General features: G+C 54.1%; 1 protein-coding gene across 1 annotated transcript in view; it reads right to left on the bottom strand.

Moving 5' to 3' along the window:
* Positions 1-24,162, bottom strand: part of GALNT16 (polypeptide N-acetylgalactosaminyltransferase 16) — an 87,998-nt gene that overhangs the window by 14,223 nt on the left and 49,613 nt on the right. The window contains exons 2-10 of the mRNA XM_040641728.1: positions 17,665-17,822; positions 14,161-14,259; positions 13,168-13,235; positions 12,505-12,570; positions 10,487-10,608; positions 8,395-8,482; positions 6,462-6,546; positions 6,073-6,176; positions 1,227-1,353 (exon numbers count right to left, since the gene is read on the bottom strand). Of these exons, the coding sequence (XP_040497662.1) occupies positions 1,227-1,353; positions 6,073-6,176; positions 6,462-6,546; positions 8,395-8,482; positions 10,487-10,608; positions 12,505-12,570; positions 13,168-13,235; positions 14,161-14,259; positions 17,665-17,822 (917 nt within the window). The remainder of the gene's footprint in view (positions 1-1,226; positions 1,354-6,072; positions 6,177-6,461; positions 6,547-8,394; positions 8,483-10,486; positions 10,609-12,504; positions 12,571-13,167; positions 13,236-14,160; positions 14,260-17,664; positions 17,823-24,162) is intronic.

A 24,162-nucleotide genomic window follows, 5' to 3' on the forward strand; every position in this document is an offset into this window, starting at 1 on the left:
AGAGTTAGGATCAAGTGAGCTCTGTGCAGTACAGGGTGATGAGAATCTCGGGAACGTATGCAAAGTAACACTGACTGGGGTGGTACAAATGGGTACGATCTGTTAACGTCCGTGCACTCATGTCCGTATGCTCTTTACACGCCGCTGGAGGACTCTGTTCTGCCAAAATGCCTGCATGTGGGCAAGAGGGACATGTGCCAAATATGTGTTTAATAAAACATGGGTGACGACCTGAATGCCCTTCAATGGGAGAATAATGGCCCCTACTTGTATATGGTGGAGGACACGCCATGGTCAGTACATACTGACACAGAAGGATGGCTGTCACATAGGGGGCAGTGGCAGAAAAGCACGCTGCGGACGGAACACACAGTGTGACCCCGCTTATAGAAAAACACAAAGTTGTGGTGTGTGTGCTTCTCTCTACATGAACTACATGTATGAAAAGAAGTCCAAAGGCCTGATAGACCAGAAGTCTAGTCACAGCCGTTACTTCTGGAGAGACAAGTGGGATGGTGGTCGGGTTGGGTAAAGGGGCTCTTGCCTTCTCCTCCATGTACGCTATGAAGAGTAAAAACACACCATATGTACAGACACATATACGTCACACGCACTGGACAGCTCGCATTTTGCAGCAAACATGTGCTGCTTTTACAATTATCAAAACAAATAATGGAGTGGGGGGAAGCAAACCAAAGTAATAAGCCACTCAACTAGCTGGGGAGCCACCGTGGCAAACAAGGAAGCGTGGGCCTGACAAGAAAAGAACTGTCCTCCAAGGGGGTGCTCGGGACCCTCTTCCCCTTCCGCCCCCACCAGGAGCGCAGGTGATGGCTGGTCCTCCAGGGCCAAGCACACCTGTGGCTGGGGACATGGACAGGCAGATGCTGACCAAGTCAGGCTCAGGACATGGCATCCGTGACCAGAACCTGGGGCCCCGTGAGTGGAGGGCGGCCCCCAGTTAGTGATTGGGCCAGTTTTCCAAGACGCTCATGGACAAAAAGGGTCAAGACAAGGGAGGCCTGGAGGCAACAATCTCAATTTCATCCTTCCACCCCTCAAAGTACCTGGAATCCCCAGAATTGGAAGGAACAATTGGGGAAACTGAGGCCCAGAAAGGGGGAGGGGCAGCTGCCCAAAGCTGTAGGAGTAACAAACAGGGCCGGTGGGGTCTAGACCCTAGGTGTCCTGGCTCCTAGCCTGGTGCTCTTTGCGCTGCGACCTACCTGATGTAGGTGAGGGCGTTGCCCTCAGGGAAGTTGTAGGGGTGCCGTTTCCTGAAGACGTGGCCCACCCGGCTGCAGGGCACGATCTCCAAGCTCCCACCGCACATCCACACCCTGAAGGAGAGCTCTGCAGGAGATGGCAGCCGTCAGGAGGGAAGAGCCCCGGCAAGTCCCCAAGGAGTGAGGACGGGAAGGAGCCAGCCTCCCTCGCCCCCCGTGTCTCCTTGGAGGCACAGTGGGGCTCAGGGTTCCTGGACCCATTTACATGGGATGTGCCCATCCCTGCACATGTTCCTGACTGCTCACTCCATGAGTGTGCACACCCCCGCCCCCCACCACACACGCCCCCCCTCCACACCTCCCTATCCCATCCCCCACACACCCCTTCCATACACACAACACACACACACCCTTCATATATACCCCACCTCCCCACACCGCACCCCCCTCCACACACATCTCCTCCACACACCCCACCCCGCACACACACACCCCCACCCCCCCGCCATCCGCACACACCCTCCGCCACCAACCCCATGCACCCTGCCCGCATCCGAGCCCTGGAAGAGCAGTGGGGAAAGCACTGAAGCAGCACCAAGGCCGTGAGGAGAAGGAAAACGGAATCAAAGGCGGCATCATTTCCAGCCTCTGACTAGAAAGCCCCATCCGGCCAGTGCTAAGAAGAATGCATTTGCTCATCAGTCAGCCCTGGGCATCCATGCGGCTGGAACACCAGCCACCAACCAGGCCACAGGCCGCTCCAGCTGGTGTCTTTCTGGCCCAGACCTCCCTCTTGGCGCAGGGGGTCTCCATGTACAGGCTACCACTGGCCCTCTTGAGACTCGCTTCCTTTTGATAGTGGTGGGAATGCTGAATGAGCTTCTGCAGGACTGCGAGGGACTGCGGTCCCTCTTAGGGCTGGGAGATGCAAGTGGCCATTCTGCTTCCTGGAAGGGGACATCACGAACTGCCTGCTCCGTTCTCTACTCAACAATTGTCACTTCCGGGAAGGACCCGCCTTGGTGGCCGTCAGAACCTCACATAATCTCTTCTGATTACCCTTTCGTATGAACCCTGCAGTGGGACAGACACCCTGTGACATTAAAACACCTCCTTCCTGTCCCAGAAAAGACACAACCCTTGTTTTTTGTTTGTTGGTTCTGTTTTTAATTGAAAAAAAAAAAGGACTATTTTTCTCATGAGTTCCAGCCTTGGTCCCTCTTCCCACTCCCCAGCTGGCTGTATGGACACTCTGGTCTCTGGCCAGGCCTGGGGGTTCTCACCTGGCACAGCTCGTCAGGGTCCACCCCTGCTCCCCCACCCCCAGGGACTAACGCCTGCCTCTGGCCAGCCTGTATGCAGCAGACAGCTTCCAGACATGGGCCAGGGACCAGGGCTGGACACGTGGCAGAGCAGGGGTGGCCACGTTGATCGGCTTCCCTAGGGTGGCCTGCAGACTGCCAGGCTCGTGTTCCTTCCCCTGGGAAGAGCTCTGCAGCCAGGTCAGTGAGATTTAGAACTAGGGGCAGACCTGGGGGACAGGAGAGCTGCATTCTGGTTCCATGTCTGCCAGACTAACTTGGTTATGCTAGTAAGCCACTTCATCCCACCAGCCCACACTGTCCAAACTGTTCTTGGCATTACCCACAGCACGGTCACGAGCAGTAACCATCACCCATGTACTGAGCCCTTACTGTGCGCCATGCTCTATAACCCAGGTCTAATTCTCACAGCAAGATGTGAAGCTGCTATTATCACCCTCCTGTTTGGGTTGTTTTAATTTTTTAAAATTTATTTATTCTTTTTAAGTAGGCTCCATGCCTAACATGGGGCTCGAACTCCTGACCCTGAGATCAAGAGTTGCATGCTCTACCAACTCAGCCAGCCAGGCACCCCTGTCCCCATGTTTTTAATCAGGACTGGGAGGCTCAAACATGTTAACCTCTCCAAGATTACCCCAATACTGTGTTGCAGAATTACAATATCGAGTTCACATTTTGTCTAGTAAGCAGCACTGTTTAAATCAGACTCCCTAGTTTATTCAGCAAAATTTTACTGGGCACCTGTTAATTATGTGTCATACACTGTTCTCGAATCCTCACACACTCATAGGTAGGTGATGGGAACTCACTAAAACAGGAAACAAAAATGCAAGTAGACAAGAAGGTGAGTGAAATGCGTAGTCTATCCGATGGTACTAAGTCCAATGGAGACAGATGAAGCAGGGAGGGGCTGAAAAGCCACCAGGGAGCTGCGGTGGGCTGCAGTTTTAACTGGATTGGGAAGTTCTCCATCAAAACAGGACATTTGAGCTAAGACCTGAAGGAGGTCAGGAAGCAAGTCCTGTGGCTTTTACGGCAGAAGCATTTCAGGCAGAAGGCTCAGCAAGGGCAAAGATATAGGGCTGGAGGGGGTGGCAAGTTCCGGGGCCGCAGGGAGGCCTGGTGGAGGGGACTTCGGGGTGGAGTGAGGCCTGATGGGAGAGGCAGGGGATGTGGGCAGAGCTGGGCTGTGCTATGGGGGAAGGGTAGATGGCGTGAGGACTGTGGGCTTTGCTCTCAGTGATGGGACAGAGTCCCTACGGGGTTGTGAGCAGAGGACCCATATGATCTGACTACCTTTTAAAAGGACCTCTAATGGGAATCCCAAGGTTTTCACATTTGCCACCTCCACTTACGGTGGCCTCCGGGGCTCTCTGAGGGGACACAGGAATGAGTCTCAGTTTGGGCATCTCCCTTCCTTCAACAAAAGAATGAAATGAAAGGCCCCAAACCACCAGCAGCAGAGCTCTCCTGGCTCAAAACTGCTCCCAGCAGCTGAATGCCTGAGCACTACAGCTAGCCTAGAAATTTATTTGAATTTCTTCTAAGAAACAAAACCCTTCCCAGAACCACTCTGTGGTTCACCTTTCAAGTTCCCCAACCACTGAGCCCTCGCCTCAGGCAGAATTTGAAGTTAGCCATTTGATCATTTACTTGTTTCTCTGCCAATCACCAGCTGTAAAAAAAAAAAAAAAAAAAAAAGACAAAAAGACAAAAAGACAAAAGACAAAAGAAAAAAAGCTCCTGGATGCAGGAGAGAGCGTGAGTTTCTCAGTCCTCTGAGTCTGTACAGGAAACCCGCTCTGCCAAAGCTCCCTTCAGGCTGAGATGGAGGACACACAGGAGGTCACTTGGGCCCAGAGCATGCGAAAGGAGGTCAGAGAGAAGGGTCAGTGCACCCCGGTTCCCAGAATTTACTTCTCCAAATGCCTGTGTGCAAATGGTTTCCAAGAGTAAGTTGCAAAGGGGAGAACATTCCGCGCCTGTTTCCACTCCAGTTGGTTTTGAGTTAGAATTAGACCTATTATGAGCCCCACTGCTGGGGCGCCTGGGTGGCTCAGTTGGTTAAGTGGTTAAGCATCTGCGTTTGCCTCGGGTCATGATCCCAAGGTCCTGGGATCGAGCCCCGCATTGGGCTCCCTGGTCAGTGGGGAGCCTGCTTCTCCCTCAGCTCCCTGCTCATGCTCCCTCTCGCTGTCTTTCTCAAATAAGTAAATAAAATTAAAAAAAAAAAAAAAGCCCACTGCTCCTCTATCTCGATCAGGGAGAGAGTAGAAAGTCCTGCTCCTCACCTCTCAGGAACACAGAATTTGCTCTGATCACACCTCACAACACTTAAGTGGCTCTGGTGGGGGCACTACGCACACGTGTCAGAGGTGGAGTTTCCTGATTGAACTCTGGAAGGCAGCGTCCACCTCAGTTTTCCCACCTGTCAAATGGGTGAGAAACCACCAGCCGTATTTACTTCGCAAAAAGCCTGGTGAGGATGAAGAAGGAAACAAAGGGCTCTGCAAAGACCAGGAGACCCCGGATCACTCCCCATCCTTCACCCCGCTCCTCGCCGTGTGGGCTGCACCACCAGCTGCCTTCCTGCGGGCTGGCAGGGTCAGTCAGAGTGGGGAGAGGGGCAGCGTGGGTGGGCATTTAGCCCCCAACCCCCTCTGCCTGGGTGCTGTGGGCTGGCTGCAGGTGCCCCAAGACCACAGCTCCTGTCAGGGGCACTCCCTCCCCGCCTTTCAGACCTGGGGGTGGCCACACCTCACAGCAGTCACCAGCCCAGTCCAGCACTGCGCGGCCCCTGCAGCTCCCTGAATCTCGCCCACACTGTGTGGACAGACTCATTTTAAACCCGCTTATATTACCGTGTCAGCTGATCCATCTGTATCCGGCCTTGATCTAACCGAACCTCGCCCGCGACCCCGGGAGCTCACTGGGCTCTTCCCTTTCCTGCTGGAGCTAGAGGGCTCCCCCGGGCCCATCAGTGATGACAATGGCCGCCAGCAGCATGCCACGTGTTTTAACTTGTCTCTTATTTGGTACTCACACCAGCCCCTTGAGGACACGGGAGCTTTGGGAGGCTTTAACTTGCTCAGGGCCAAACAGCTTGCAGGTGGCAGGGCCAGGATTTGCACCCAGGCCATCTGCCCGCATTCTTACATTTAACCACCAAACTCCACTGCAGCCCCCCACCCCTGGCTCTTCTGGAAGAGAATCAGCTGCAGGTTTAAGCTGCAGCCCTGGTTACAGTCTGTTTGTGCGTCCACACACATGTCTAGTCGTGCGACCACAGGCTCCCCCGACTATCTAAATCTTTGTTTACTAGCTGTGTGGCTCTGGACCAATTACTTAACTTCTTTGTGCCTCAGTTTCTTTATCTGTAAAATGGAGATATAATAGTACTTACCTCAGAGAGTTGTGAGGATTCAACAGACGAATACGTGTGTAGAACAGGGCCTTATGCACAGAGTGTGCTCGGACAAGGTTATCTATTATTGTTGCTACTGCTATTGCTATTTCCAACTTACCAAAATTCTCTCCCCCCCAGATGTCCATCTGGGCATCATACTTTCCCAAGTGGTTAAACCAGGACTTGTCGATCACAAAGATTCCTCCAGCTATGACAGGAGTCCTGGGAGCAAGGAGAGGAAAGAGACAACGCATGAGCTGGAGAAGTTGGGAGCCCTTCTAGATGGCCCCAGAACCCCAGGTCATTTGCCCCAGAATCCCCCGCTTACAGAGTCTTAGGGGCAGGATATCTAGCAGCTCCCTGGCCTCTGTCCTCTCTGGCCCCGGGCCCAGAACCGAGTCAGCACTTAGACAGTGCACCCTGAGGAGCGCCGGCAACTGAAACGGCCCCCCAGCAGCCTCCCAGGCCCCCTGACCCAGGCTCTGCAGAGCCCACGGCAGCACTGACCTTATGGGCTTGGTGGGGTCGGTCCGGGCGATCTTCTGCTCAAGAGGGATCTGCTCCCACTTGAAATGCAGGCTCCAGTCAAATCCTACGGGACAGAGTGGGGTGAGGACGGAGCTCAGGGCAGAGCTGCCGCCCCCTCGCTCCACCAGCCCTCGGTCTCCCTGGATCAGGGCCCAGCTCGCAGAGGGCCCTGGGCAATTCATGCAGTCATTCCTTTACTCAGAATGAGACAGATCCCTGCCCTCATTGAGTTTCAATCTACTAGGTAGGACAGAAACTACAAAAATAAGTCAATACAATGATAATCTGCCAGTCAAAGGTGAAAAGTGCTAAAAAGAAAAGTAAAGAAAAGAGAGGTGTCCATGCTATCCCAGTAAGGGCAGTCAGGAAAGGCTGTCTAATGAGGTCACACTGGACCTGAATGAAGGACTGATCCATGCAGATATCTGGGGAAAGGGAATTCCCGGCAGGGGCAACAGCAAATGCAAAGGCCCTGAGGTGATTTCCTAAAGGAGAAATGCCTGGCTCCCTTCAGAACTCCATTCAACTCCAAGATCTAAGTAATAGCTCTTTCCATTTTTTGGAAGTCTGGGCCCCAAATAGGAAAGCCACTCTTCCCTCTAGCTCCTAGCAACAGATTCTCTAGTGTAGCCTGTCCAACAGAACTTTCTGCAATGATGGAAATGTTCTATATCTGCACTGACGGTCCAATATGGTAGGCACTAGCCGCATGGGGTTACTGAGCACTTGAAATGTGGCGAGTGCAACTTAGGAAGTGAATTTGAATTTTATTTAGTTGTAATTCATTTAAATTTAAAATAGCCAAATATGGCTATTGTATCAGACAGCAAGGCTATAAAATCTAGACCAGAGCTGTCTGAAAGAATGCAAATGATGCAAGCCAGAAATGCAAGCTACATATGGAATTGAAATTTTTCTAGGATGCCTGGGTGGCTCAGTTGGTTAAGCATCTGCCTTAGACTTAAGTCATAATCCTGGGGTCATGGGATCGAGTCCCGCATTGGGCTCCTTGCTCAGTGGGAAGCCCGCTTCTCCCTGCTTCTGCCTGCCACTCCCCCTGCTTGTGCTTTCTTTCTCTCTCTCTGACAAATAAATAAATAAAATCTTAAAATTTTTTTCTAGTATCCATATCCAAAAGAACATACGCAATTAATTTGAATAATATATTTCAATGCAATATATCCGAAAATATTATCATTTCAACATGTAATCAATATAAAAAACTACTGATGAGATATTTTACATTCTTTCATAATAAGACTTTGAAACTGGGCTGCCTGGGTGGCTCAGTCAGTTAAGCATCTGCCTTCAGCTCAGGTCATGATCCCAGAGTCCCAGGATGGAGCCCTGCATCGGGCTCCCTGCTCAGGGGGGAGTCTGCTCTTCCCTCTGCCCCTCCACTGTCTTGTGCACACACTCTCTATCTCTCAAATAAATAAATAAAATCTTTTAAAAAATTAGACTTTGAAACCTGGTATGTATTTTATACTTACAGTACATCTCAATCCAGACTGGTCACATTTAAGAGCTCAATAGCCATAGCGGCTCATAGCTACTGTATTAGACAGTCTGGGTCCAGACCACCTCCAGGCGTACATATTAGGAATTCATGCAAGACACTGTCCTATCATGTCCTTCTGCCAGGACTGCAGGCATGGTCCCTGGGTGGGCAGCATTTGGGAAGGATGTGTCCGTGTTTGTGCAGAGGGGAAGACACAAGACTAGCTTGGCTCTGTCACTGATTGTGTCAGAGGGCTTTGTCCCCAACCCCAGAGCTTTCCATTTTCTGGAGGTAAGGGGGTGGTGTGAGCTGCTCTGGCACAGCTGGGCAGAAGAGCACCAGACCAAGTCTTCAGACTGCCCTCACCTGCCCCTTTCAAGTCTACAGCCCCTCCTCTGGGGATGGACCCACCTCCACGAAGATCAGCAGATGCGGCCAGGTAGGCAAAGTTATCCAGACTGATGACATCAATGATGGGGCTCACCACACGGGTGTGGTCCTAGGGGAGGAACAGAGAGATGGTGTGAGGCCAGGGACTCTGGGAAGAAAGGCCCAGCTGCCTGCTCTGGGAAGTTCTTTCTGAGCCACGGGGCAAGCAGCCCTTCCTGCAGGACATGGCAGGTTCTTGGGAGCTATACTGCAGCCCCACAGCCAGGCTCCTGGAAGGTCCCACCTAGATCCCATGGGCAGAGTGCTCTCCCAGCCTCTTCCTCTCCCATCATGTTGAGCCCTGCTGGGATCTCACCTCCTCAGTGAAGCCCTCCTGGATTGCTGCAGGCCGAGGATTTCTTCCTCTTTTAAGCTGCTCTCACAATTACAGTCCACCTGCCTGAGGTGGCTCTTCTGCCGCTGGTTTGAACTGTTGTTTTATTAATTGTCATCCACCTTTGTACATGTTCGGGTTGAGTTTTCCCAATTGGACCACCAGCAGCTTGAGGACAGGGACTCCGTGGTCCCTGTGCATCGTGGCTGTCACTCTCTCATGCCACATCAGTTTCAAGGTCAGATTCACTACTCCCTTCATCCTCCTAGACACAAATCCACCTCCAAAACATTGGGGGGTAATGTCAATTTTCCTAAAGATTTGGGGGGTGGGGCAGTGGTGCTGGTGGCTTATGTCATACACCCTACTCGAAACTATCAACCGCCATCGGCCCTCTCTTCTCTGTCCCTCCACAGAAGGACCCAGACCAGAGCTTCTCTCCCTGCACCCTGCCCTGACCCTCAAAATCCCTTTGTCTGCGACTTGGAGCCCAGCTCTGCCCAGCTCACAGCCCGTCTCAGGACCATGACAGCCTGGGAGGAGGCGGAGCAGGGGGAGACCACCCATGGTTTCTCACAGAGCTCTGTGGGGGCCTCGCCCTTGCCTTTTTATAGACTTTTTTGTTCGGAGATCTAATTCACATTTTTATAGCAATTTCATTAGCTGTAACTGACATATGATAAAATTCACTGTTTTAAAATGTTCAAATGTGGTAGCTTACGGTATAGTCACAAGACTGTGCACCCATCAGCCCTATCTAATTCCAGAATATTTTCATCCCCCCAACACGAAACCCTGTACCTGTTAGCGGTCACTCCGCATCCTCTCTCCCTCCGGCCCCTGACAACCCCTCATCTCCTTTCCATTTCTGTGGCTTTGCTTCATTCTGGACGCATCTCGTGTCAGTGGAATCATAGAGCACGTGGCCTTTTGTGACCGGCTTCTTTCACTTAGGGACACGTTTTCATCCACATCGTAGTGCACGCCAGTACTCCGTTCCTTTTCACGGCTGAACAGTGCTCTGTGGTATGGCTGTGCCGGCAGACATTGGGCTCTTTCCACATTTCGGCTATTCTGAATGATACTGCCCAGAACACTCTGGTGCAAGTTTTGGTGTGGAGTACGTTTCCATTTCTCTTGGGTGTGTGGGTCACATGGTCAGATGGTGACTCCATGTTTAAACTTCTGAGGAACTGCCAGACTGTTGTCCAAAGCGGCTGCCCCATGTTACATTCTCACCAGCAATTAGCGAGAAGCCCCCTACTTCTTTCCCCACACCCTCGCCAGCCCTTGTTACTGCCCGTCCTTTGGTCACCGCCATCCCGTACGTATCAAGTGGTATCTGACTGTGGTTTTGACGTGCATTTCCCTCAAGGCTTAAGAATATTGAGCATCTTGTCCTGTGCTTGTTGGCCATTTGTGTATTTGCCTTGAAGAAATGTCCTTTCAAATCTTTTGCCCATTTTTAAGTTGATCCGGGATCACCTCATCCTTCCCTCCACCCTCCCCCTACTAGCGAACAGCTGGCACATGCTAGGGGCCCCCCCGTCCTCATCTCTCCTTGAGAACACCATCCCCCCCTTTCTCCTTCTCAGGCTTCCCAGCCTTGACCCCAAGCTGCCCCCTGCCCCAGCACGGGACCTGCCTCCCCCGGTGAGGAAAACAACCCCACTGCCCCAAGAACATGGTGGGCACGTCCCAAGGGACAGAGCTCCCTCCCCCAGGGACAGAGGGACTCACCTCCTTGACCCGCTGCAGCATGGGCTGCAGCCACTCGGTGTTCACTTCACAGTGGCTGTCCAGAAAGGTGAGCACGGCAGCTGTGGCCACATCTGCCCCACGAACGCGGGACCGGATCAGCCCTGCCATGGGAGTGCATAGGGGTTGGTACTGGGATGGGGCCAATTTGCCTCCATGCCATCCCTCAAAAGTCTCAGGGCTCTGCACCCATCAGGGGCCAAGGCTTCTTGTGAGTTACTGTGATTGTATTTCATTATTTCCTCCGTCCCTCTCTTTGCTCTCATCCACTCATCAACTATCATTACTCTGAGCTCATTCTCCGCGTGCTCTCCACATGCCAGACACTGCTCTGGGCTCTGGGGACACACTGATCAACAGTCAGGTGTCAGTGAATGGAAAGTGCAATCCAGTGTGTTTTGGTACCAAAAGGAAACCAGAAACCAAAACCCCTTCCCGGGGATCTGCAGGCCTTTCCCTTCAGCGTCATCATCATGTGGGACCTGGTGAGAATCTGCTAGACTAAGACAGGCTGGAGTGAGTGTGCCAGTCCCTTCACGTAGCTTAAGCATGTTATTTAACCTCTCTGAGCCTGGGTTTTCTTACCTAAAAGACTCAGAGAGCAAATAATCCCCGCCTGCCAGGGAGAGTGCCCGGTGTCTAGGAGGCCTGCATGTGCTAGATTCTGCTCTGCTTCGACCCCCAGCCCAAACAGTCTGGCCGATGGCTCACCAACTATCAAAGAATGGCCTCACTTTTGACAGCTCCCCGGTCAGGCCTGGGGACTTGCCTGCTGGGGAGAGAGGAGGCCCGGCTGGTGCTGCTGTGAAAGCAGCCACTGGTGCCCTGTGAGCTGTGGGGATGGAGGGGCCTGGTTGTAAGAGTTCAGAATACAGCTGCCGCCTGCAGAGAGTTCCCTGGCCATACCTCTGCCCTGTCCTCTGCCGCCATCCATCTGACTATCCATCCATCTGTGCAAAAATCCATCTGTCCCATCCTGGCACTCCACCGGTAGCTAGCAAGCACTTCAAGTTGGCACCTGTGTTGGGCAAACCCCAGGAAACACTATATTCCTGGACCTTAAAGTACCTAGAACCCAGTGCTTGGGAGAAATTTCTCTCTGGCCTCTTCCACGCCAGTGAGAAGGTCTCCTTAGTCTGACTGGTCTTTCTTAATTATGCCCCTCACATCTCTCTCTCTCTCAAAACTTCAGTGGCTCCCTACTACCTGCCTTATCAAGTCTAAAGGCCTTTCTCTGGCTTCCAAGGTCTTCTGCCATCTACCCTGTCTACCCTCACTCCACCACTTCCCCTGCTGACCAGACCCAGATTCTCCCAGGCAAGAAGGAAGAGAGGGAGGTTAAAGGTGGCCTCCTTCCTCCAGGCTGGAATTCTGGCTCCTCTGCTCATCGCCCTGGGCAAATTACTGAACTCCTCAGGCCTCACTTTCCTTATGTGTAAACGGGGACAACGGGCTGTTAGGAGGAGGGAGTGTGAGAACACAGGCAGAGCGGATGCCGGCTACAGGCGGGCACTCAGGAAGAGGCCGTTAGCATTACAGGTGCACCTGTGCCTGCCCAGCGCTCGGGGCTGCAGAGCCCTCAGGCCTGGCCTGCCCTGCCTCGCTCCCTTCACCTGTGGCACAGCGTCCTCACCCAGGCAAGGCCTAGCCCCCTGTCACATCCCTCTCCTGGGGTCCCCGTTCTGCCCCCACCTAATCAAGCTATTTCCACATAGCTTACCTTATTTAATCCCTACAACAGCCAGGCAAGGCAGAAAGGGTACTATTACTAGCTCCACTTCTCAGAAGAGGCAACCCAGGCAGCCAGAAGTGAAGCGTCTTGCCTACAGTCATGCCGTGGCAGGGGCTGGCCCGGGATAGCAGAGGGGCCTTTCCACAGGCCTTGGTCCTGCAGCAGGAGCATGCTGGCTTAGTGGGACATGGTGCCAAAAGGGAATGGGGAGGTGCAGAGGTCTAGACCAAAAGGGCTCTGTGGTGGCACCCAGGGTCCAAGAACTTGCCTTCCCGCCGATCATTGCGCAGGCACTTGACCTTGGGGATCCTGGTCAGGAGCAGACAGTCTTCCGCTGAAGGTGAAGAGAAGGAAGCAAGCTCATTCAGATATGGGCATCAGACCACAAGGGGTTTGGTCACCCCCTGGAACTGCCCAGAAGGTGTCTCGCAGTAAGTGCAGGGAAAGGGCTGGGGATGGGGAGGTCCACAGGAGCATGGTCATGTCTAATGGCCAAAGGATCGCCCTGGGCCCCACTCCCAGGCCAGACTGAGGAATACTTATGGCATTGCCCCCAGGGGGCGCCAGAGAGCACCAGCAGGTCAGCGGGCAGCCAGGTCAACACCAGCGCAGCCAGGTCAACACCAGCGCAGCCACGCTGAAGGGACAATCCTCAGCATATGGCAGTTGTAATAACAAAGGATGCTGCTGACGTTGCTTCTGTTTTTAAAAAATGTCATCTCACTGGTGTCCCATCAAAACAATACCACTCTTTCCCCTTCCTTGGCACCTGGGAACAGAGTCAGGGAGGGCACCTAGAAAAGACTAAAGATCCCGGCTGAGGAACAGAGGTCAGCCCGTGATATCCAGGACTGCCCTGGGAGCGCTTGCCTCCACGTCCTGGGGAAATGAGAGTTTGGAAGGGTGCGGATAACCGGAAGTAGAAACTTACGATCTGAACTGAAGTCATCCACTAAGATGATCTCCTGGATCAGGCTGGCTGGAGTTCGGTTCAGGACACTGGAGTGATGGGGACAGAGTGATGGGGACAGAGGAGGCTGGATTTAGGGGTCACCTTCCATTTACCTCTCCCTGCCCCAGGGCTCCCCCACCCCCCAGCTCAGGGGCTGGCCCACTAGCCACGAGCAGCTGCTTGGAAAACTCCCGGGCCCTGAGCAGTGGCTGAGGAGCGGTGTGGTCCTCGGGCTCGTCCCAGGACCTGGCTGACCCTGCTGCCTGGACCTGCGGGCACCTGGGACCTGGGCCAGATGGGCTGTGGGAACTGCCCCCGTTTAGTTGTCAAGACGGGACCTGTAGCTGCTCTGACTGCTTAGGATTAACAAACCCTGCCACGGCCAAGGAGGGTGAGGGAGAGGGGTGGGGGGGCTTGGGGGGTAGGGGAGGGTGGGCAGCACCCAGCTGGGCCTGGAACTGCCTGTCTGCTTTCCTTCCCACCATCCTTCCTCTTCCTCTACTCCCTGGGAAAGGAAACCCAAGCTTCTTTAATCCCTGGGATGATCCAAATCCTATTCTCATTAAAGAAACGGGGTGAGTAGGAATTAAACTTGACCGGAGGGCCAAGTTTTGGAGGACAGAGGGGCACTTCCCTCTGAATCACTGACTGGCACCTACTGGGCTGACATCCAACCACCTGAAGCTTCCCGTCCATCCCTGACTCCCTTGGCTCCTTGTCCCTTGTCCTGGGGACCTGACCTGTGTCTTTGTGCTTCCCAATAATCCCGACTGGATTTCTGGGGTCTCCCTGACCCTGATTCACCAGCTTCAGCTTCTCAGAAAGACAGACTCCCCCTCCCAGTGGCTGAGTCCTTCGCACCATCTGGCCCAGCACCCTGTCTCAATGTGCCCCCTGCCAGGGTCTCGGCAAATCTTCCTGAGGCTTCGGGGAGCAGCACCACTGACATGAGGGTCCTGAGATGGGGCTTACCTCTTCACGGTGCGCAGGAGGGTGGAGCGGGCCTCATTGTGGAACGTGATGATGACACTGGTGGCTGGCAGGTCCGAAGAGTAGGATACAGACGGGCAACTGAGAATGGAGCACAGGGGTCAGAGGGCACTGTGAAGGCATCCTCAGGGCAGGCTTGAGGCTTCTCTCTGTCCAGCCTGCTGCCCCCAGGAATACCTCTGTGGGACAGGGAAGCAAGCCTGAAGCCAGGGTGCGGGCCTGCCCTTCCACGCCTGCATTCCACCCCACTCAGCCCATCCAGCCTGGAGTCCTCGGAGGGAAGCCACTGGTTGGAGCACCTTCCCAGGCCTGGTCATCTTTACCAAAGACCTAGGGCCCTCAGAGCTTCCATCACAGAAGCTTTAGAAGGGCTCTGACCATCGTGTCTGTGCGGGCACTGCTCCAGGCCCGGAGACCCAGAGCTGGGCCAGCAGACAGAACTCCCTGCCTGCCAGGGAGAGACAAAATGGGGGGGGGGGGGCAGCCTCTGTTTCCTGTCTGGCACTCTGTAGCTTCTTTCTCTTCTCCTGGCTCACGACATTTGGAGGATCTGGAGAGGAATCACCCTCTCCTATCCTCCTGTGACTCCCTCCCTCTCACTGCCCAGCCCGGACAGCAGGCTGGTGACCCGGGGCAGGGGAGCAGCCTCACTCCTCCCGGGCCCTGGACTCCTGGAGCACACAGAAGCCTTGAGAAGACCGAAAGCAGTGCCTGCCAGCCCGCTCCCTCCCCCAGCAGCTCTGTGCTCCTCTTCTCTGTCTCACACCACATTGTTAGCCATTGGCTTCCCCGTCCTCAGGAAAGGGAACTAAAACAATCCATTCCCGCCAGCCTTCCTCCCTGTCGCTCCTGCGAATGCTTTTACTCGTGCTCCTGGGGCCGGGGGGAAGGCAGCTGCTGTTCCTGGCGATCTCCTTTATTACAGTTGCTCTCTGACTATTCCAGAAGTGACTGCTTTTTCATTCCAGCATTCACGCCCCTGACAACAGCTTACAGCCGAATTCCCAGGCCCATTCCCTGCCATGCAGAGCAGACTGGGTCAGAAAGGCAGGAGTCCCCCCAGCTTGTGACCCCCCATGGGAGGAATCCTGAGAGGCTTTAAAATCATTCTCTATGAGAGGGGATGTAGGGAACAGGAGGGGCGGCGGGGTAGGGAAGTTCACCTCTGCCCCCTGAGAAGCCAGGCTCCCCAGTGCATCCTCCCAGAGGCATGTAGAGCTGGGGGTGGGAGTGGGCTTGGCCTGCTGATGTGGGGAGTGCTGGGAGAAGCAGCCACGGCCTGTGTTCCCGGTCCCCCAGCGCTGACTCTAGGGAGCCAGTCCTGACTGGGAAGCCCAACCGTCTGGTGCCCAGGAGGAGAGGATCTGGATAGCGGTGCCCATTCTCCACCTGAAAGTGGTCAACCTACCCATGCCCCATCTGGAGGGTGGACCTGACTTCCTCCCCACCCGCCCGATCCAACTCTCTCCACTCTGCATTTCTCTAGGGCTTACAACTATGATGATGGGGATTTATCCGGCTCCAGGAGCCAAGAGCCTCTGAAGAGATTTGTCCCAGGCCTGTGTTTCAAGTTTGGGGCTGGTGAGGCTTTCTTTGGGTTGCTAGGTCTGTCTTGCCTGGTCCCTCTGTTCCCCTTGAGGGGGGCTCCCCAGACTGCGGGCTGACAGTTTGGAGGCCAGCAGAAGCTGCAGTCCGGAGGGCCAAGGAGAAGCGCAGGGTTCGCCCCAGCACGTGAAAGCCAGCACCTCCATTGCTCCACCTACGGACACCGACGGCCCGCACGCACACACACCCCGAACCACCTCAGGCTCCCGGGAGGGCTGGGGCAGGAAGGGAGGCTGGCCTCACCAACCCGCCCCTGCCTTGCATTCGAAGAGTCTCATTTTAAAACCTACGTCGCCCCAAGAGGAAATCCTCCTTTAAGTTCTTCAGTGAACACCTGAGAAGGTATGAGGGGGGCTTAGTGGGAGGGAGGGCAGAGGTGACCCAAGCTAACCCTGGATCAGTTCAGAGATTTGGGTCTGTAGAAACTCCAGGCCTTGGGGTCTAGGTTGGCCATGGCCAGGACAGCCAGGAAAGGGCTCTAAGTAAAGCTGTGTGGACATAGCCTTGTAGGTCCCACAGTGCAGGTGGAAGCTGCACCAGGACTGACTGAGAAAGAACTTCTGAGATCTGAGCTGGCCATTGGACCTGGGGGGAGGCCTTTCTGAGTAGCAGAATTATTGTCCTACTTGGTAGCGTGAGTTTCTGGAGGCTGGCAGTGCTGGGGTTGCAAGAGAGTGAGGACAGTCTGGGGCTCCCCCAACTCCATGTCCATCTCACCTTGAAGGCTGCCGAGCCCACTGGATTTCAGGCTCACCTCCATGAGTGACATGGAAGGTGCTAGAAGCATGTCCCCTTCCACATTCTTATCTCATACACACCTTTTGTGCTCTGGAGAAGCTGCTGCAGAAGGAAAAGCAATCGTGACCTGCATCGTCCCCACCTGGTGCTAGGTACTTAGCTGGGCCCGACACAGCCCATGGCAGTCACTCAAAACTGCAGGCACATGGGTGAGTCTTCCACATCTACCCTGTCTGCACAGAGCACAGAGGAGGCCTCCAAACCAGCCTGGGTTGGCAAGGAACCTTTCCCGGAGGAGAGGACACTGAGGGGAGTTGTGAAGCTGCAAGTGGGAGGGGGCGGGGGTTCGGGCAAGGGAAACAGTGTGTGTATACACGGGGGGGTTGGGGCAGAAGAGTATAGGATTGTGGGAGCATGAAGCGGTAGGTGAAAAGGAGCAGAGGCTCAGGGCCCGGAGGGATGGCTTGCACTCCAGGGTAAGGACCTCAGACTGTTCCCATAGGTGAGGGCAGGAAGAGGGGACTGGAGGTGGTGACTGTAATCCAGGTAGGACACGTCAAGGGCCTGAACCAAGGAGGGGGTGTTGATGGCTTGCCCAAGGTTGGTCACTCACACTGAGTAGAGTCAGAGTGGGGATCATCACAGAAGGTGTCCTTGGTTCTGCTCCGGGGCCTCGCCCACCTACCACACTGGGAGAACCAAGAGCAAGGCTGGGAAGCATTTCTGGGAACTGCTGAGGAAGTGGGGGCAGCGGGGCAGGAAGAGGAGAAGGAAAGAGATTCTAATGCACAGATCCCCTCGCACAGTGCGGGCAGGGCTGGTGGGCCCTCTTCACCTCAGGCACCGTCAACAGGCTCGCCCACCCCCTCTGACCTCCCTGTGGTCCCCTGGCAGCTCACTCTCACTGGGACTCCAGGCTGAGGTGCTGGGGGGCCTCCCCGGCACCAGCTGAGTCCCCTTGGCCGTCTCAGGCCCTCAGGAGGTCAACGAAACAGAGGAGGACAGCTGAGGGTGAGGGTGTGAGTGTCTCAGTAACCAGACGGAGTCTGAGGAAATCTTTCTCATTTCTTCAGTCCGCGTGACCAAATGGAAGCAAGCAGACAGGTGCCGGGCCTTCCCTCCACCGCACAATGGAGGCTGTACCTGTAATGGCGGGTGTCCCGGATGGCTCGGTCTGGGCTCAGCTTGTCACTCTCCAGCTGGTTGAAGGCATGCTGCCTGTAAGGGTCCTCTCCGGGCTTCAGCTGCTTGGCTGCCAGGTACGCCTTCTCATCGAAGCCTCTGGAGGGTGTTCCTGTCACCTGAGACAAAGGTCAGCATCAGAGGGGTCACAGGCAGGAGGCTAAAGCAGCCGCTGTGTGGTAAGTACTGATCCCACAGGCAGGAGCCAGCTGTGTTACCTCGTTTGCACCTTCTCCCAACACTGTGAGCAGGAGATCAGTATTTCCCCCCTTGCACAGATAGGGAAACCAAGGCTCAAGAAATTAAAAAGACAGTACCCAAACTGCTCTTAAAACATGAAGTCTTCTTTTTTTTTTCAAAGCCCAAGGTCAGAGCGAGTCCAGTCACAGGTTCTGGATTCAAACTGGTTGTTCTGACCTTGAAGGTCATTCTCTTGATTAGTGCTCTTTGCTGGATTTGGAGACAGTGACCCCCAAGATGAGGTGCCTTGAGGGGACCACCAACCAAGCTGGAGGTCGCCAAGCAGCCTACAGTGTCCTAGGGATGAACTTGGACCTGACCCTAGACTAGGCATGCAGGAAGTGCCTGATGAGTAAACACCCGGAGCTTGCACGAGCTGCCGCACAGAGGGGGCTACCTGTGAGGACAAGCAGGCCCTCCCAGGCTCGTGCTAGAGCTGCCAGAACACAAATGCAATGATGCATCCTCTCGGGGACTGGTGCCTGCTGCTGAAGCGGCCCCATGTCAGAGCTGCTGGCTCACCCGTGCTAAGTGCCGGCGAGTGACGGATGACACATGCCATGGCCCAGCCTCTCTCCTCTTAGCCACACCCCACTCTGGGCTCCCAAAGTGCCCCCATGAAAGACCCTGGGGAAGGGCACAACTGAGATGAATGGAGAGATAGATGGATCCTGACATCTTATTATTTGAACCAAACTGCAGGCCGGATGTTCCCATAGTGCCTTGAGATATCATCAACAGTGAGCGCATCCTGACTACACCCTCCCACCTGCCCGGCAGCGTGGGCTGGAGCTGTGAGCCCCCAGAGGCAGCGGGAAGGTGGGTAAGGATTGTCCAGACACAGAACCTTTGCATGAAGACTCCATCACAGGCCTAGCCCCAGAGGGATGGTCCCTGGAAGGCAGCTGAACCTGGGGGAGAGGAGACTGATGCTGGGGGACATCCACAGCGGCCCAGGGCCTCCATGAAAGCCTAGCCCCGGTCCTCACCAGACAAGACTGCGGAAGGCTCCAGGAGGCGAGTATCTCCTTCAGGGATGCCACTCTGTCGAGTTCCAGCCTCCGGTGCATCCTGTCCTAGGAGCCAGCCCCGGAGCTCCCTGAGGTCAGAGCCAGTGAGGGAGGTTTCCTCGTGTCCACCAGGCCCAGCCCCAAGCTACACACAGACGCTCAGGATGGTGACCGCCGCTGCGGCGGCCACACCGTGATTCCTATTCGGAGCTGGTGCCGTACGGGGGGCTGGACAGATGTGGCGTAGCCCCCATGGCTGGAAATCCATTTCAGGAAAGACAGAAGGAGGGAAGGAAGGAGAGAGGGAGAGGAAGGCTGTTTTGATCTGAACCCTGGATTGCTAGAAGGACCCAAGCTGTCCAACCTTGAGAGCCAGCATGAGAAGTCCTCTGTGTCCTTCCCACCTGGGAGAAGGATGGGTGCTAACTCTGCCCCCACCCCCAATTCCTCCCAGCCCAGGTCAGAGAAACGGAAAGCAGCCTCCAGTTGATATCTGAGATAAAATAAAAGAAAAACTGCAGAAGCTCCCAAAGGCAGAGTATGCCACTTAATTATCCTGCAAGGCAACTGTGGGAAATAACCGTGTTTATTTATTTAGGACTTCTGGCCACTCTGCAGGCTCAGAAAACCTCTGAGTCCTCATCCCACACTCACCCATCACCCAAGAAACGTGGATGGAGAGCAGCCCATCTACCAGGCACTGGGACTCCCTCTGCAAGTTCCTCGGCCTTTCTCATCATTCATTCATTTGTTTAAGAATGCTTGAAGTCACTCACTCCTTCATCCAGCCCCCCATTCATTCAGCAGAGCTCAGGCCAAGGTTCACTAGAGAAGTTCCTTTCAGGGCCTCAAAACTGGGCTAGACATCCTCAAAGATGTCGTCCAGAAGCGTCTGCTGCTCCCTCCCGCAGACCCATAGCTTCCGATGATGCTCCAATTGTCCTCCAAGGTTGGACCCTTCACCTCTGAGCCACCTCGTGAAGAGGGTGCTGTGGAGTCACACAGTCCCTGCTCCCTCCCAGAGCTCTTGGCCCTGCTTTAACACTGACCCAGCATCTCTGGGGCCTGGAGCCGAAACATCAGTTGGCCCCGAGTCAGCCAGGTAGAAGGGACACTGAGGCAGGGTAGGATGTGACCTCTGCAGGGCTTTAGCTTCCTCTCTCCCCAGCGCCTCCCTGGCCTCCCCCGTCCCCACCCAGACCTCTTCTACCTGGTATCTAACCAGTTCACACACCCTCACTGCAGCTCATGCCGCAGCTCATTTCCTCGCGGCTCTTGAACTCTCCTTTTCCTTTGGCCCTTTCTTTGGTCTTGAGACTTTCAGGCCTTTGAACGTCCCATGGGTGCCGCTAACTCTACACCTCAAAACGAATCAGTCACTGAAGACCAGCGCTGCTGCTTCTCCTGCATAGCCTGTTGCAGAGGTGGGCCGTCCCGACCTCCTGGTCCTCCCAGCAACACATGCAGGGGTCATCCGTGACGTCCTCCTCGGTGCTCCACGGCCTGACCGAGGCCATTGCCCTGGGCATCCACAGCTAACTCAACAAGTATCTCCTGCCAGTCTAGCATGTGCAGACTGGGCAAGAGGCTGGGAAGATGGAAAGACACAAAAGCCATATGAACCGCAGATCACCCCTGGTGGCTCCCCCATCCCATGCCGGACAGGCCATGGACGATCAGGAAGAAGCCCTCACCCTCAACCTCAGATCACGGGGAGCTGGAGAACTGGCCATGGAAGCCCTTCCCGCCCCAACCCGAGCTGGCACAGGAGTCCAGAGATGGTGCATGTGCCGCAGACTGGTGACCAGTGAATGCTCTTCCCCTTCTCCCCTGTTTTCCCACCACACTGCTTACTAAGCACGCTGGCGAGGCGTACACGCGTCCTTTGGCTCTAGGCTGCAGCACCATGAAGGGGCTATATCTGGATCCTCCTGGGAGACCCGAGATCCTGGGCTTGGAGCCCTTTGGAGCCACTATATGGGACTCGTACCGCTGCCCTTTCTGGAGGGGGTGAGGGCGCTTGGAGCTGCTCGTTCAATTCACGTATTACGTGGCACTAACATCTGTGCTTTACTTTTCTTTCTTTTCCACTAGGCGGTGAGCTCCTGACCTTGGAGCTCCCAGCACCCAGCACGTAGTAGGCACTGAGTGGATGTTTGCTGAATAAAGGAATGAATGAGTGAATGAACGAATGAATGAATAAGTATTGTCCCTGCTCTCAACTTACTTATAATCGACAGGGGAGAGACCACAGCGAACAAAAGGGAATCCTCTGACACATCACATGACCTTCGGAGGCTTTCGCTCTCCCTCAGCACAGGTCCCAGCAGAGCTCACAATGGCCCAGGACACTCTGAGTGGGGCCAGTTACCTCAGGGGCTCAGGTTCTGCCCTCACCACCTCCCTGGCTCTGTTCTGGCCGTACTAGCCTCCTTATGCTCCTTGAGCCTGCCGCCACCCTTCCCCTCAATCTTCCTTCCTTTTTTTTTTTTTTTAAAGATTTTATTTATTTATTCGACAGAGAGAGAAGACAGCCAGCGAGAGAGGGAACACAAGCAGGGGGAGTGGGAGAGGAAGAAGCAGGCTCACAGCGGAGGAGCCTGATATGGGGCTCAATCCCACAACGCCGGGATCACGCCCTGAGCCGAAGGCAGACGCTTAACCGCTGTGCCACCCAGGCGCCCCTAGTTATTTTATCTTTCTGACTGCTTCTCCCCACAAGAATATAAGAGGCACTAGGGCAGGTATCGTCTGTTTTATCTAATGCTGGATCCCCTGTTGGTAGGATTCAAAATCAACGGCTCATGAATATGTGAGCAATGAGCTGTCACGACCCCACTCATCCCCTTCGCCTCCCACACCCGTACTAGGCTAACACGTTACTTGGAACTGAGGTGGACCAAGTTGGTGGCAGGGTGGTTTCTGCTTGCCTTGGGGATCTCCTTCCCACTTACATCTCCTGGCAGGCCTGTTAATCACTGTCCTCCTGTCCCATCAACGCCTTGATCACCACCACGGGGGTGGGCACAAGGCCCAGGCTAGACTGTTCTATCACCACACTCCTAGACACAGAGATTGGTGAAGCAATCATCATTTGACTTCATCCAGGCCAATCAGAATCCACCCCGAGACCCTTCTATAAGATGAGCTCTTTTTGTCATCACTGCTACACTGGGAGGCAAGTCCTTTTGCCTATTACATGGAGAAATTTTGTCTGGAGAATGAAGCCAAGAAGAAACAATCAGAGCCAAGAGACAGAATGAAAGAGCTACAGTGATATTATTTGGGGGTCCCTGGAGCTAGTCATATCTAATCCCAATTCATCTTGGGCTTTTTTTTGTATCTATCTATGCCTATCTGTCTGCCTATCTACCTTCCCACCTATCCACCTGCCTATCTACTACCTATCTGTCCTCTGTTTTGGTGTTTTGTTTTTGCTTAAACTAGTTTGAGCTGACTATCCTCTCTAATAACCAAAAATTCAGAGATGTCAGTCCTTCAGTCATTCCAATGAACAGAAAACCATTCTTCAAAAGTAAGAAACAGGGGCGCCCGGGTGGCTCAGTCAGTTAATAATCTGCCTTCAGCTCAGATCATGATCCCAGGGTCCTGGGATCGAGCCCCACGTCGGGCTCCCTGCTCAGTGGGGAATCTGCTTCTCCCTCTTGTGCTCTCTCACTCAAGCATGCTCTCTTGCTCTCAAATAAATAAAAATCTTTTTTAAAAAAAGTAAGAAACAAAAACCAAAAAATGAGCCACCAATGACAATGACAGTTTGGTGCCAGCCATCCATTCCAAGATACCAGGCTGGTCCCTGGCATCCGGCCCAGCGACTTAAGCCTAGAGTCAGGTGGGGCATTCCCTGCCTTCCCCAGCAGGCAGGGCTGTGGTCAGGCTTTGGGGGGGGGGGTTCCACCTGGACCACAACTTAAGTGTCCCCTGAGTTGCCCTGGCAAGGAAGGAGGGTTGGGAGACGGTGAGTAACAGCCTGCTGGGCCTCCCACAGCCCTCCAGCCTCCTCTAAGAGCTCTTGGCTGAGGGTTAGATGGTTAGACGGTGGCCTCCTCCCCAGTCTGTCCTTTTGGGAAGTGCCCAAGCCAGCACTTCCAAATCCAACAAGGTCAGTCACATCTGAAATTGTTTAAGCTGAAATAATGACTCTGCTCTATAACATGGGAAGAATTATTTTTCATCTTGGAGAATTTTATTTTCAGTCCGTCACTTCAATTAAACTTTGAATCTTGCCTGACCGGCTTCAATTTTTTTCCAGCTAGATTTGCTTACTTCTCCCTGACTGCTAAATTTAGGAAACAAACAGCAAAGGGGAAGGTTTAAAATAAGAAAGGAAAATATTTTCCACATCATTTTTATCAAAAACAGTTCAACCCAAATCCCCAAGCCCTGTAAACTTTCTTTTAAAACATACATGCACCTCTAAATTGTAGATTTAAACAACTCAAACTCTTTTTAAATAACTGCTGTCTAATTTCCTTTTATTGCCAGTAAAACAGGTACCTGCTGGGCTGGCCTTTCACTCAAGTTCAATGAAACTGCAAATAAAAAGGCCCTGGTCCTATTTTATGGATGGCTCCTGACTTTTCTCCTGAGTCTGCGCTAAACCCCAAACACCTGGTGAACAAAATGTGATTCCCCACCACTCCCCACTCCTCCGGGAACAAAGTCTCATCTGATGCTGTGTCCAAAGTTGAAAGACTGCCATTCATCCCGAAGGCTGGGAAACGGAGCACATGATTCACCGCTCTGAGTGCAAGGTGTCAGGTTCCACCTCTCCCAAATGAAAAGGCGGGTCCCACCAGGCCTCCCGCAAGCCGCCGGGCTCTGGGGAAGCAGCCAACCCCGCCTGGCCTGCCAGCGCTCCTATCCAACCAGACGAGATGCCGGGGTGGCACAGGGCTGGGGACCTCAGCTTGGGTACAGGAAACCTCGCCTAGGGTATCGAGGGTCCCTCAGGGGCCTGCCCCAGACATGTCTCCCTTTCGCCTTTCCCGTGGCCTCCACAGCTGTTACGTAAGGGTTACCAGCCCGGCCTTAGAAATCTCTGGGATAGAATGCCTGAATGCCTGTGTTTACTGCTCTCTGGCCTTGGGAAGAAACTTACCCTTTCTGAGCATGCTTCTTCCTCTGGAAAATGGGGATTATTGTGAGCATTAAAGGAGACGAGGTAACTAACGTGCTTAGCACACTATCT

The sequence above is a fragment of the Ursus maritimus genome, unplaced genomic scaffold (genome assembly GCF_017311325.1).
Source record: "Ursus maritimus isolate PB19 unplaced genomic scaffold, ASM1731132v1 scaffold_25, whole genome shotgun sequence".
NCBI lineage: Eukaryota > Metazoa > Chordata > Mammalia > Carnivora > Ursidae > Ursus > Ursus maritimus.